Consider the following 13,597-nt stretch of genomic DNA (forward strand, 5'->3'; position numbering starts at 1 on the left):
TGAGCGTTTTTTCCTTTGTTTGACAAGAAGAGAGGTAGGGAGAGTAGATTGACACTCTTGTTCCCCGGTCAATAATCAGTAATCAAAAGAAGAGTGTCTTCAAAAAAGGCTAGACCTTGGTAGGGAGCACGAAAAACAACCACACTGGGATGTTAAGGAAAGCCCTCACTCACCACCTAGTGATGACATGCTTCATCATCGGGCCCCACCAAAGAGACCGAGTGTCTCTTTGGTGTGCTGCAAAGCCAGTGTTACTGCGGAGCGGGATGGTGAGTTCAGGACATGTTGAGTGCAATTAAATTAGTGAGTGGTGAAGGTAGTAAAATTGGCAGTAGTGTATCTGAGGTAATTATTTTATTCTATGACCACTAAAGACAGAGATTTTAAAATATAAGTAAGGAAACAGTCCACTTTAATTGCCAAGCGTCAAGGGCGTGAGTGGAAACCTTACAAATTTACTAAGCTAAGTACCGATCGCGCCATTTTTATTGATGAAGCATGTCATCACTAGGTGGTGAGTGAGGGCTTTCCTTAACATCCCAGTGTGGTTGTTTTTCGTGCTCCCTACCAAGGTCTAGCCTTTTTTGAAGACACTCTTCTTTTGATTACCGTTTTTTCCTTTGCCCAAGCGCGGGATTTGGGTATCAAGGGAATCTGACAGTTTGGCAACAACTGAAATCTGAAGTTTTGTTTTTTTACTGCTTAAGCCATTGCAGGGTTCCAAACAGCAAAGCGTGCATCCTGGAAACAGGGTCAAAGGAAGTATAATGGGGATAGGAGCTTATACCCTGACCCCCAAAGAGGATGATCCCCAGAGGGGCACTTACTGCTTCTCCTCCAAAAAATCCCAACTTTTTTTGTGGGAATTGACAGTAGATTCTGAAACTGTTTTTAAAATTCAATATTCTTTTTTGTAAATCCTGAATGAACCAACAAAAGATTAACAATGCAACTATTCATGGCAAACACCATTCACAATGAGCACTGTGGACACACAGCCAAAGGTCATATGAAACAGGCTTTGGGCTAGTCATCCACAGAAGGTTGGGCTCCGGTCCTTGTCTCATGGCCAACCTACACATGACATCATAAAAAACCATGAAAAATCTTTGCTACGGGTAATATGGTTTCTTCAACTTCTAACACTTTATCATATGATTGCAAAAATAATTCAGAAATTCCCTTTAAAAAACACAGTGAAAGTAAAGTTATAGATGCAAAACAAAATCAAATATCTCTTGAAATTGGGCAGTTATTGTTAACTACACAAACCGTAACTCACCTCACCCATAAAACCATAACTGTCCCACCAAAGACACCTCTATATATTTACTGTCCCACTCGGGGTATTTGCCACCCCGAGTGGGACAGGTATGCCGAGACGTGGGTCCGTGCTCTCCATGCCAGTTGAGTCAAGCTATCCTGGCTGATGAGGGATGAAAGCCCGTAACCGGTCCTAGGACGCTTGTTTCTAGCCCAGAGAGGTCCTGGCCTGGCAGTTCGGGCTGGACTGTTCCCAATGGGCGCAGGGTCAAGAATGATTTGCATATGGCTGGGTCCAAACTTGAACGACATGGTGTGTAAAAAAACTATGGATTTTGGCCCAGATCTCTGTACTGGGGTGAATGTATGACATTGTTCTGCATTCTGTCCATCAATTGTTCTTTTTGCATTCATGAATGTGAAAGCACTGCATGGGTGGTAGTAATTTGCAATGCAATAGGTCTCACATTTGCGAGAGTTTAACCTATTGCATTGCCAATAGCTCAAACTTTCATAAATGCCAGATGCATTGCATTGCAAATGCTTGTATTAATTGCTATGGATCATGGCTGAAGTAGGCCTGCAGGATGACTCAGTCAGTTGAACACTGCTGATAAAACAGCCAGTGATCTGCAGGTTACAGGTTTGAATCCTGCCAAGTCTCCATCAACCTTCCAGACTTCTGAAGATTACTACTTTAACTAAAAGTACTACCTGTTTATTACAGCAACTAGAAAAGGCAGAACTGAGGCATGAAAAGTTAATTAAAAATGTATTATCTCCATCCCTTCAGGCATAGTGTAAAAGAGAGCACATGGAAATATTATGTGGATGAAAGCAGTGCTTTAAATGGGCAGATCCTCTCGGGCCTGAGTGCCTGCACTTCGTTAATTTGAAAGGCAGTGGACATGCACTTCTCAGGAGAGGTCCAATACTTTCAATGGGACAGCAGGCACACCTCTATTGCAAAGAGATACTCGGGCATAATGAGTACTCGCACTTCTGCATTGACCATTCAAGCACTGGATGAGAGGCTCCTCACTGACAATGTATGCAGTGCGCCTGACATCACACACTTGAGGGAAGCAAATTCGTTATTATTGATGAGACACAATCTAAGCGCATGCCGCCTGTTTGTCACGGAGCACATTCTAACAACATGTGCAAACATGAACAGCCCTTTAGCTGCATGTCAGCTCGCATGCCACAGCTCCCCTTCCCTCTAAGGTAATTACTTTTAAAAAGAATACAGTGCTAAACACATTTCATCAGAAAATATACAACTGCGTTCTTAAGTAACAGCAACACAAGTGTGGTGTAGAACAAAACTATAAATACAGACCTACACGGGGCCCAATCCTCAAATTCACACCACTAATCAGCACGCACAGGGGCCACAAGAACTAGCTTCGAACTCTCCCGCCTCCAGAATATATGCCAACCCTTCAGGCCATCATAAGGTGCTATAAGCACACTCCTTATGGCCTGCCTGGATTATTGTAACCTGGTGTATAAGGCACCAAAGAAACTCAGGACCTCATTTATGAGGCCCCTTGCATCATAGGTGCGTCACTTTTTGTGATGTTCTGTGGCGCAGGAGCCTACTCCATATTGATAAGGCAGCACTAAGCCACTTTTTTGGGGCTTAATGCTGCCTCGTAAATATGGTTCCCTTTAACACAGTTTTCTGTGTTAAAGGGGCGTGCAATGGGTGTTGCTGGGGGCGTTCCCAGCAACATCCATGGCATTTTGGCACTGCCTCAGATTTACAAGAAATCGCAACTCTGAGGCAGCGCCAAAAATTTACACCTCCTCAGGGGAGGCATAAGGGAGGCACAGCAAGGAGAAATATCTTTATTTCTTCTCGTTTTTCCTTTTTCTATGTGTGCTGCATTCTGCAGCACACATAAAACTAAGAAAAAGCCTTTTGTGCTTGTTTTTGCGCAGGAAGGTTTCCCTTCCTGCACAAAAATAATCAACCCGCAACGGAGGCACCATTGCACCATGGTGCAAAGGTGCCTGCGTCTGTGCAAAGCAGCCCATTGTGCACCCACGCAGGGGAAACGGACAGGAATTGACTGTAGCTGATAGATACGGCGCATTCCTGCCCTTTTCTTTTACCGTAGGGCAGCGCAGAAGGAAGGCCTGCGTCGCTACCCTACCGTAAAACCTCATAAATGAGGCCCTCACTGTCATGCTGAAGAGAGTCGCAATACGGCAGCCAGAATGCAACTGCGCTTATAGAAACTGGACTGCAATAAACCAGTTTTGAAAGCTCTCCATTGGCTCCCAGTCCAGTTCCTGACACAATTCATAACTGCATTATGCTCAGTTCATACATGGCGACGGCCCGGGATTTCTCCAGACATTGGCAAGCTATGCTTCAGCCAGCAACCTTTGACACCCCCGTTGGCCCGTTCAATTCAATAAGAATCAAAAGTGCGGCTGAAGATCCTTGAGGGCACTGGGCCGAAACTGTTCAACAGCTCCAGCCAGCTACTCTGATTGTAAGCCTTCAGGTCAGGAAAACACCCGAAAACCAAGCTTTTCGCCCAGGAATTTAATTAGAGCTAGTTATCACCCACAGGAGAGACCCAGGAGTGTCAGATCCAACCCCCCCCCCCCCTCCCCCCCACAGAGCAGCTTGAACCCTAACTCTCATGTTTTCAGACCTTACTTTTACATCCTTTGTTGTTTTCATTCCAGCACTTGAATGGCCCTGTGTGCTGTGCATCGCTTTTCAACACCACCATTTTTTTTTTAAATGCACACAGTAATAGGATTGTTTTGTTTCCTCACACTTTTTATATTGCACTTTGTAGCCTTACAAGCATGTTTTATTTTATTCTGCTTAGTATGTACGGTAATATATTTTAAGGCGATAGTTCTGTATAAAAAAAATTCTTTATTGTAGGAAATGTATTCTTTGTTTTATCTTCACTGTATAATTATGTGGACCTCCGTAGGAGTTCCTTATTATAAAAATAAACTTGAACTGCACACACTGTGCTGATTTTGTGGGTGTTAAAATTACTTTTCGTGCCCATAGTTATAGTCTTCTTCCCACTCGTAATCGCGACTTGGTCATCTTCAAAAGGCCACCAGGCCAGCAGACTATGCCACTGAACAAATCAATTTCTGCACAGAAATCCTGATTCTGCCAATGATTCTTCTCCTTCTGTAGGCAAAATGCACTTTTTACTCCTTTAGGGGAACCCTATGAGGTAGCGTTTGGTGAATTTTCACAAGGAGTGAAATGAACTACTTTTAGTATCTGAGATAGGAATGCTGATGAGAGTAGGGTGCTGTGTCCCTGTGTGCTTGAGGTGCTTCTGTACATGTGGTATGTGAAAACACTGCCAGCTAAACCACTCTAACCTGTAGGTAGCAGTTGTAATGGGAGGTTTCCGTGAAAGTGACTAGTGAAGCAGAAAGACTCGTGGAGCATCGAAGGTGGGCTGGATCATCCTGGGTTTTCTTGTACTACATCTCTTGTTCCTTCACTTAGCTGTTCCCTTTTGTTTCCTGTTTTGACTGACAATCCAAAATTGAAACACAGGAGGATAAATAAATTTGATATATTTTCTTAGTGTTCCTCCTGCGTTTCTATGATGATGAGCGCCATCATTCTGTGCCTGTCTCGGTTGATGTAAAATTGTAGACCTTCTTCTATGTTTGCAATATTGTCCCGGTTTTTGGTTTTTAAAATCTGATCACCCTTCACAGGTAGCTATCACGTCATATCTCTTCCACTGTAAAGCACAGGGGGCCTTATAGGACCAAGTTGTGCACTACGCAAAAAGCAAATCAAGAACATTTTGCTGCTCCCTCACTAGGTAAAAATAACAAAATCCCTCCAGGGAATCTTTGTACACCAGAACCAAAAAAAGAGTGTACTGATTTTCATTATTTTAACTACCTGTAAATAACTGGTAACATTATTATTAGACCTGGCATCCTTGGCAAGGTTTTTCCCCTAACTTTCAGCCTTCAACCTTCTTCTTTTGCTGACTTTGTTTTTGCTGGCCTTAAGACTTTGCACACTTTACTATTGCTAATCAGTGCTAAAGTGTGTGCGCTCTTTCCTTAAAACATGTTAGAAATGACTTATACCCAATTGGCATATTTAATTTGCTTGTAAGTCCCTAGTACAGTGGTACTACCTGTGCCTAGAGCCCGTAAATTAAATGCTACTAGTGCCCCTGCAGCACAGACTGTCCCACCTACTTAAGTAGCCCTGACAAATTTGTCTCAGGTCTCCCATTGCAGCCTGCATTGCAGTTTTAAACTGCCAAGTCGACACAGCAAAATAACCCTTCCTTTTTAATACATATCGGTCACCCCTAGCTTAGACCTGGACAGCCCAGAGGGCAAGGTGTTGCGCATTTTAACGTGTGACTTGTACTTTTAAGTTTTACATGTCCTGGTAATGAAAAACTCTTTAATTCATTGTTCACTACTGTAAGGTCTACCTCTCTCATAGGATATCGTTGGTGTTGCCTTATATTTATTAGTGATAATTTCCGATTGGGGGCAGGTAACCTGTTCGTGTTTGGTGTCTCTGAAATTGTAATGAAAAATCCTCCCCGACGGTGATGTTGGATTTGAAATTACAATTTTGAAAATGCCATTTTTCGAAAGTTGCACAAACACAATGCCAAAACTGACTGATCCTTTTAACAACCTCAGTTTATTTGTGAACACTATACTCAATAGAAGTGATCACCATTAATTTTTCAAACGTCATAAAAATACTTTTGTTTTTTGTCACACACAGAAGGCCAATACGAGCAAATCATGAATTTCTTCCCTCCTAACTAAATAAACTGACAACTCGGATGTGTCCTGGTGCTGATAGCAGACTAGCGGAAGATCGACAGGGAGACTACACCTGAGTAAAGAGCCAGGTTTTTAACGCTTTCCTAAACTCCAATTCTGTCTCGATCAGGTTCAGATGAGTAGGCAGGGCATTCCAGAGTTTTGCAGACCTGACCGAGAAGGATCTGCCACCTTGTCAGGCTATAATATACCGTGGGACACAAAGGAGTTGTGAGTGGTTGAATTCATTGTAGTGTCATGTATATCATACTTATTTTTAGAACTTGTTTTAGACATTGAAAAAACAGAACTGGTTCATTGTTGTTCAAATTCTTTGTTTGTGTATTGTTGTAAAGATTTGTTTCTGTGATTTGTTATTTGTGTCCACTGTTGTGTATTGCATTCATGTATGTAGGTGGGAGGGAAGAAATTCATGGTTTGTTCCGTATTGGTTTTATGTGTGTGACAAAAAAACAAAATTATTTTTATCACTTTTGAAAAATAAATGATGATCACTTCTATTGAGTATAGTGTTCATGAATGAACTGAGGTTTTAGAAACGATCAGTCAGTTTTGGCATTGTGTGTTTGTGCAGATTTAAGTTTGCTCAGCCTTACTGACTCAGAGGGCACTACCTCTTTTTTTGGTATAACTTTTAGAAAGTTGCCATTTTTCTACCTTAGTTGTTTAGTGTCTATTGTCTGGCTCTGGGTCACATGACTAGGTGCAGTTGGGCTTTGTGTATTCCTCCTAGATAGCCACACTCAATAGAGAGCTTAGGTGTGCCTGGGTGGACCATCACTTGTAGGATGGGTGGGTGGAGCTGGGCACAGTTCTAAATCCCTAGTTACACTTGAATAGCCTGTGCCCTGCCTCCACACAAATGGCTGCATACCCTCTGTAGTTAGTCTGGAGCCAGGCAGGAAAGGCAGTAAGTCTCTGCACTTCAAATGGAAACCTTTGGAAGCTTCTCCCACTTCTGGACTTCAGACTCCAACTCTTCAGGACACTTCTGGATCTGTATATACTCTGCCAGGAAGGACTGCTGAGATGCTGAAAGAACTGCTGTGCTGCTGAAAGGACACTTCTTTGATTGACTGCTGTCCTATTGCATTGGTGGAAAGGACTGGAACTGCATCTGTTGAACCCAGAACCCCAGAGGAACTCCAGTGGCTAGCTAGATGGCCTACTGACTAGAGTCTCAGGTACAGATGGCTCCAACAACCTTAAACCCAGCACTCGGACTCTGCCATCTGTAAGCCTTACCCTGCCAAGTGGTACCACCCCAGTCCTGGACCCTTGGAAGTCGGCCTACAGTTACTTTTCCAGCCCACCTGTGGATCCTGCAGAACCGACGCATCACCTCTGCTGCATGCCACAACCCTAAGACGAACAGAAGCATTGCCTCTCCTGCAAGGATTCTCTCAGCACACTGACTCAGCATCCACCTGGCAACCCACATCAGACCCGTCTGCTGTGTAAAGTTTCTCCAACAAAGGCCCTCGCATCACGAATATCTCGTTGACGGCAGCCTCAACGATGATGCAGGTTTTCTTATCCCAGCTCCTCGGAACTGATGCTTCCTCAACGCTGGACTTCACATCACAAGCCCCAATCAACAGGATCCTCGACGACAATGCCGGATCCCGCATCACAACTCCTCTGAACTGACAGATCTCCTCAGCTGCGTGACACATCCTTGACACAGGACCATGCAACTTTCCGTAACCAGGATTTAAGTTTCTTCTGTTAAGCTGGTGTTAAACCTGGCATCTTTGGCGTGGTTTCCCCCTATCTTTTTGCCTCAACCTCCTGTATTTTTGGTGCTGGGCTGGATTTTGTTATTGCTGGTTTAGATGCTTTGGGCATTTTGCCACTGCTGTTCAGTGTCAAAGTGCAAGTGCTCCCTGTGTAAATTGTTATTGTGATTGGTTATCCATGATTGGCATATTTGTGTCACCAAGAAGTCCCTAGTAAAGTGCACTAAGTGTGCCAGGGTTGGTGGTAACAAATGCTACTAGTGGGCCTGCAGCACTGATTGTGCCACCCATATGAGCAGCCCTAAAATTGTGTCTCAGGTCTGCCACTGAGGTGCCTGTGTGCAGTCTATGAACTGCCATGTCCTCCTGGTCAGTGTCCCCACTGGCCAGGCCTAACCCTTCCCTTTCTGTGCACATTGGCCACCCCTATGGAAGGCCCAGGGTACCCCTGGAACCTGGACTGTTCCCATGAGGCACAGGGTCAGACTGATTTACATATGGCCATGTCTGAACTGAGGTGGCAGAGTGGGCTAAAGATCGTGATGGATTAAACCCAGATTTGTTGACTGGGTGTGAGTGTTTGATTGGTTCAGATGCTCCGTCCATCACCAGCCCCTTTTGTACCGCAAGGTACCCCTTTGGGCAGGGTGCAGTGTATGGGAGAGGTAGAGCATGTACTAGTGCAGGTGACATGCTCTGGTAGTGAAAGGCAGCCATTTTCGTTTTCCACTATTGTAAGGATAACTTGCCCATAGGCTATCATGGGGAATGCTGGCTACAGTGGCTACCAGCATATCTTCCCTTAGGAGCAAGGTAGGACATAAAAGTCTGGTATCCCTGAACTCAGAATTTAATAACACATCTTTTAGGAAAGGTTGTTTTTAAATCCTGTGTTTGAGAACAGCCCTTTTACAAAGTTGCTGTTCTCTTGTCTGACCTTTCTGTGTGCGTTGGCCTGTTTGTGAATTGACTGTCTGGTTTGAGAGTGACAGAGGCTGGGAGCCTCCAGGAGGCTGGCTGAGTAAGTCCTAGGCTGAATGACTGCATCTTGAGTGGTGGGAGGGGATAGCACCTGGTCCTGAATAGGGCTGTGCCTTCCTTCCACAATGCTAGCTCCACCTCCTGCTGGGCGGCTGACGACCCTGCCCCTCTCCCTGAAAGGAAATGAGAGGCCAGGAAAACAAAGTGCTCAAGGAACACCCAGAACTGGTTCAGACCGGGCTCAGAGCCCTCCTGCACAAAGGGATCAAAGACTTTTAGGGGTATAAGTACAGGACCCCTGACTACAGAAAATGAGATCATCCTGGAATCAAGAAGGAACCTCTGCAAGGAGAAAGCTGAAACTGAAGAAGGAAGCCTGTCCTGCTGTTGCTCTGCTGGACTGACATGCTTTTTCTTTGCTGCCAAGGAGAGGGGAAGGACTTTGCTTTGTGCTGTGTCCCCTTGCTTGAAGGAATCTCCAAGGGCCTGAGAAGAGCTGGCTCCCTGCTAAGAAGTCCCAGGAACAAAAGGACTTCACCCACAGCTTCCCTGAACTCTGCTGAGAGAGTTCTGTCCTTCCTGGAGTGTGTGGCCCATGTGTAGTGCCTCTGGAAGTTGTACATGTGTTGGGAAGCTGGAAACTAAGCTTTTAAAGACTTTCTGCAAGTTGTATCGCATCGCTCACTTGCGGAGTGCATCCCGGTCAGTGCGGGAAAATTCCCGCTGCAACAAAGGCCGAGATCGTCGCAGCGCCTTTTGACGCTGCCAGAGTCATCACATCCTTTGTTTGCAGGACGCACCAGTCCGGTGCGGGGAGAGAACCATCGCTGCGAGTATCGTTGCAGAGCCTGTCGTCGCTGGATGAGATCGTCGCACAGCTTGCTTGCGGACCGCATCACGTCACTGCGAACATCGTCGCAGAGCTATCCCATCGAGGAGCTGCGAGAGGAAGATCGCCGCTGGACCGCACATCGTCGCCTCGGAGATCGTCGCAGCCCCAAAGATCATGGCATTGTGCCTTTGCAAGCTTTTCACTACGGAACCTCCGCACCGGAATCCATACAAGGTATCGCCTCCCTTCCCATACAGACCGGAGTCACCGCAACACGCCCGCTACATCCAGCGGGGTTGTCGCATTGCCTCTCCAGGGTCTCAGGAGTGACGCATCACTTGTTTTCCACCGCATCAGCTTCTGTTTTTGAACCTTGCCGCATTTAAAGGTACTGTTGGCTAAACGTGACGCAATTGTGAACTTTTTACGTTACTGTGGATTATTTTATCGCAACTTTAAGAACTATTTTGAAACCATATTTTTTAACTGTGTATGTTGGTTTTTTGTTGTTTTGGTTTTGTGTAGTTTAGATTAAATACCTTTATTTTTCTAAACTGTTGTGGAGTCAGTTTGTGGTGTTTTCACTGTGTTACTGTGAGTGTTGGTACAAATACTTTACACATTGCCTTTGATAAGCCTTGACTGCTCGTGCCAAGCTACCAAGGGGGTGAGCAAGGGTTATGTCAGAGGGTTTTCTCCTTACCCTAACTAGAAGCAAGGGTCCCTATTTGGACAGTGGTACCTACCTCTGCCAACTAGAGACCCCCAGTTCTAACAGCTGGCCTAACTGGGTCCCTGTAGAGGGTCCATGCTTCATCGCTGTCGGCCTGAGCTATTTTAGCTGAATTCTTTAAATTAGGATATCTCTGGTTCTAGTGATTGGATTTTTTTATATTGTTTTATGTATTAGAAATTGTTCTATTTTTCTACATTTGATGTGGGATTCTCCTCCTGTTGTGTTTTCACTTTAATACTATTTGAAATACTGCATAAATACTTTACACATTGCCTCTAAGTTACACCTGTCTGCTCTGTGCCAAGTTACCAGAGGGTTGAGCACAGGTTAATTTGGGGTTTACTTGTGCCTCACACTGACATTGCTTGTGGATGTGCTTGAGTACAGTTTTGCCTCCCTCCCCATCCAGTAACCCAATTGCTTACATTATGTTTCTGCTTTTCAAATGTGAAAGACTGGACTAAGTCTCAAGCACTTAACTGATTCAACTTCTTATTTTGTGAGAAGCACAAAAGTACATAATCTCTCTATAATTTTTAAAGGTTGTTTATGGGCCAGGTTTAGTTGCTACAATATGCATTTAAGAAGAAGTGATTCATAAGCAACAAACAACAGAAACAGTGCTTTCTCAAACTATTTCCCCATTTGTGCTGTTTTACAAACCTTTTGATTATTTAAAATGGACTGGAAAATGTTTATTTGCTACATTTCTTGCTACATAAGGAGAATAATAGCGCAAAATGGACGTACTCACTCTTTGTATAAGTGCAAAGTTTAGGCAGTATGCCCTGCAAGTAATGCATATTTGCTCTGACTTCCCAGCAGACTTCTCACTTCCATTTCCTCGCCCTAACTATGGGCCTGATTATGATGGTGGTCAGACAAGCGTCTGACCGCAATTGCAGAGGGAGTGGGATTGCCCGACAAGTAGTCAGAGGTACCACCTCCCAGATTAGGATGCAAGAGCTGTGTAGGTGGTCGATAACATCCCTTTTTCTATTGTGGATTGTGCTGCAACCCGGAAAAAGGCAGCAGCACAAGCAGCAATAGAAGAAGGGATATTTTAAACATCCATGAACCCTGTGGTGCCTGGCACATGGTACATGGATGTTTGAGGGCACCACATGTGCCACCCAGACCACATCGCAGAGGCCTACGGGGGGCCTGCTATGGGCCCCCAAAGTCCGTTTCCAACAGTTTTTCCGTGGCGGTCAGACTGTCATGAAAAGCAGTGGCTGCCAGCATTGCTTGCAGGTTGCGGGAGGGGGTTTGGGTGCAGGTGTCACGTTGGGGGGAGGGGGGATTGGATTTTTTTTAACTTACCTCGAGCCCAGGTCCTGCTTCTTCTCTGCTCCTGCTCCTGCTCTTCTGCCTCCGACAGGAACAGGAAGCAGGCAGCCAGGCTTCCTCCCCTAAGCCAATCACAACGCTGCAATGCAGCGTTGTGATTGGTCTGAGCGCTGTGACATGGCGCTCAGCCAGGGGTTGGAGAAGTGGGTATGTGTACTCCATGCAGGCTGTAATGCAGTCTGCATAGAGAACAGGGAAGTGCTCATGACTGGTTTGGGCTGCCCAAGAGGATCGCCCAAACAGTCATCCAAAGAGTCATTGCGCACTTAGGAGTGGGCAAACCACTCCTGCCCTGTCCTGCTCGAAGAGCAGATCAGCCCTGCCCACCCGCCTGCCGCAAAGCAGCAAGACACAAAATATAAAAAGAGAATTGTCATTTTATGTTTCTCACTGCTTAAAAGCAGTGGGGCGACGCTTCTCCGCCATAGCGGAAGAACCGCTCCTGATGAAAAGGCTGTTGAATACTCACATCCTAATCCCTACGGCATTGCCTCTGAAGGCACCACCTCCATTGCAGGGATTAGGCTCCGAATGCTGCCCCTATGGACTCCTTGAACCTGTCGGAGCACTGCCTGCTGCGCTCCGACCAGTGATATCATAATCCAGCGGTTAGACTGATACCCTAGATGTCAGGTGGACCGCCACTGACGGCCTGTCACCAGCTGTCCACCTGACATCGTCATTGAGCCCTATATGAGTTGTTCTTGCACCTCTTCAGACAGGCTTTATGCTCCCTTACCATGTGCGGTGTCCTTGAACCTCTTCAAACAGGCTTTCTGCTCCTAACATGTCAAGAAACAAATGTTTATGGCTGACTGGTTGGCCCTTCCTTAACTAGAGGATCATAAATGAATCATCTAAACTTCCTGTTTTTACTGTTTCTTGACGCAGTGTTGATGTGACCTCCTCCTTGTTCACTTTCTCCAAGTTGGACCTCACTCTTGTGTTATCCAACTTGCATTGACCTCCTTTTCAGCCACCTCAAGAGGCTTCTCTGTTTTTTTATCACCTTATTTTTTAAGATGATTGTTAGTGACCATTCCTCCTCCTTCTCATGACAATCTTTTCCAGTCACACCCTTAGGTCTGTAGAGGTGAGCTTGAGGTAGGCATATAATATATAGTCCTTGGGTAGGGAAAGTATCTTACCAAAAGGATAGAAAATGTTTATTTATGAAGGACTAGGCAGCAGAGAGCTGGTCTTGGTAAGTGGGGTAACACCTCCAGCTGAAGTGGCAAGATGAAAAATGATTCATAGTAATGAGATTACTGACACAGATCACATGGACAGAAGGGTGCAGTGAGGACAGTGGAGGGAAGCCCTACCTTCCGTAGTCCGCTGAAGGGAATATCCAAGGGCAGACAGAAGAGGTTCTCCACAAGCGTCTCGAAGGTCTTTGCGAGGTCCAGGAGCTCGTGCTCCCCCAGGCGGAGTCCCAACAGGGTGCGAGCAGCAATGCGGAAGGTGAGTGCTTTGGTCGCTGAGTATGCAGACACAGACCCCGGCTCCTCGCACCAGCCCTGCAGCTCGGTGGCCACTGCCTTCTGGATCCGAGGAATGTAGCTCTCCAAGGCAGAGGCACTGAACACCTGGGCCATCACCTGTGGAGGAGGAGAGATGTGGAGAAAGTAAGATGAAGAGCAAGTGAGTGGAGGCGAGAGCTGGAGAGTTAGAATTGGAGAGTTGGGTGAGGAGAAAGAGGAGGAAACTGTAAGTTGTATTAGGAGACAAGATAATGTTAGATGAGGACAGGGAAGAGTTATATTAGAATACAGGTAGAAGGACACACAGAAGACAGAGACACATGAAGAGAGGACGAATCAGATGTGTAGATGAGAGAGTTACATGAGGGGATAG

At 45.6% G+C, this 13,597-nt stretch overlaps 1 protein-coding gene across 1 annotated transcript in view; it reads right to left on the reverse strand.

The window, feature by feature from the left end:
- Positions 1–13,597, reverse strand: part of CYP26C1 (cytochrome P450 family 26 subfamily C member 1) — a 118,897-nt gene that overhangs the window by 98,184 nt on the left and 7,116 nt on the right. The window contains exon 3 of the mRNA XM_086920232.1: positions 13,066–13,341. Coding sequence (XP_086776358.1) covers positions 13,066–13,341 — 276 coding nt within the window. The remainder of the gene's footprint in view (positions 1–13,065; positions 13,342–13,597) is intronic.

The sequence above is a fragment of the Lissotriton vulgaris genome, chromosome 5 (genome assembly GCF_964263255.1).
Source record: "Lissotriton vulgaris chromosome 5, aLisVul1.2, whole genome shotgun sequence".
Taxonomy (NCBI): domain Eukaryota; kingdom Metazoa; phylum Chordata; class Amphibia; order Caudata; family Salamandridae; genus Lissotriton; species Lissotriton vulgaris.